General features: G+C 55.7%; 1 protein-coding gene across 1 annotated transcript in view; it reads left to right on the top strand.

Moving 5' to 3' along the window:
- Positions 1-1341, top strand: part of FAH (fumarylacetoacetate hydrolase) — a 42888-nt gene that overhangs the window by 24934 nt on the left and 16613 nt on the right. The window contains exons 6-7 of the mRNA XM_045285691.1: positions 1007-1104; positions 1213-1265. Coding sequence (XP_045141626.1) covers positions 1007-1104; positions 1213-1265 — 151 coding nt within the window. The remainder of the gene's footprint in view (positions 1-1006; positions 1105-1212; positions 1266-1341) is intronic.

The raw sequence follows: 1341 nt of genomic DNA, 5'->3' as shown, positions 1-1341 counted from the left end.
AGTCAACTCTGACTTATGGGGACCTTCCAGGACCTGGATTGACACAGTGGGTGCACCAACAGGCACAAACATAGCTACAATGGTGAGGGAGGCGCAGGACTGGGCCGGGTTTCTTTCGTTCTGTTGTACGTAAGTGCACTGTGAGTCCTAACGGGCACCTCACCACAGCCACCACAGCACTGACTGAGCCCTGCAGGGTGGGTAAGCCGTTTGGACCCACGAGCCGTTCCTTCCGAGGGAAATGCAGCTGTTGCTCCCGTAAATATCAGCAACCTCCCAAACCCACAGAGGCCGTTCTAGTCTGTCCTACGGGGCCCCTTGGAGTTCAGGACCCACTCGGTGGCAGTGAGTTTGGTTTGGGTTTATTGAACCCACTCCTGGGTGGTGTAAACAGTCCATTCGCTTGACAGCTAACTGAAAAGCCGGATGTTGGAGCCCATCCAGAGGCTCCTTGGAAGAAAGGCCTGGCAATCCACTCTCAAAATTTCAGCCTTTAGCGACGTTACGGAGCACAGTTCAACTCCGATACACACGCGGGTCTCAGAGCAGCAAGGGGTTTTTAAGGACCCCACTACAGGGTTAACGTATCCTATTTTCTAAGCAACTCTCACTTCAAAGTTTTTGTTTACTGTGTGCTAAGTTTTCTCATCTGACTTCCTGGCCACCATTTGGACATCCCCACCCCCACCCCCGATGCATCGCACTGCTAACCTCATGGTCGGTAGTGCTAACCTCATGGTCGGTAGTTCAAACCCACCAGCTGCTATGAGGGAGAACGATGAGGCTCCCTGCCCGACAAGCCTTGGAAACACACAGAGGCAGGTCTCTGTCATAAAGGGCCGCTATGTGTCCGAGTCAACTTGGTGGCCATGGGTGGGCTTACCCTGCGGTACCTGAGAGTTGAATACTGTCTATAGATTGGCCCTTCTTCTTTATGATGTAAAATGTTTTCTTTGCAACCTGTGCTGGCATTGACGCCTCGCCCCCCTCGGTCTTCCCTCACTAGGCTGCACTTACCGGTGGGCTACCACGGCCGCGCCTCCTCCGTTGTGGTGTCCGGCACCCCGATCCAGAGGCCCATGGGACAGATGAGGCCTGATGATTGTAAGTGTCCCCACTGGTCCAGGCCTGCAGGGCTCCCCGCGCTCTGCGTCTGCGCAGTGAGCTCCGTGGCCTGCCACGCTAACAGCCTCCTCTCTGCTGTCCTTCCAGTGAAGCCTCCCGTGTTTGGTGCCTGCAAGCTCTTGGACATAGAGCTGGAAATGGTGAGCTGCGCTTCAGGGCGTGCTCCTTTGAGAGAGCACGGCCGTCGAGCTCTGGGGGATGGCTGCCCCGAACAAC

Source organism: Echinops telfairi, unplaced genomic scaffold (assembly GCF_000313985.2).
Source record: "Echinops telfairi isolate 266 unplaced genomic scaffold, ASM31398v2 ScPeMD7_7475;HRSCAF=8513, whole genome shotgun sequence".
NCBI lineage: Eukaryota > Metazoa > Chordata > Mammalia > Afrosoricida > Tenrecidae > Echinops > Echinops telfairi.
This window is presented reverse-complemented; position numbering and strand designations above follow the sequence as displayed.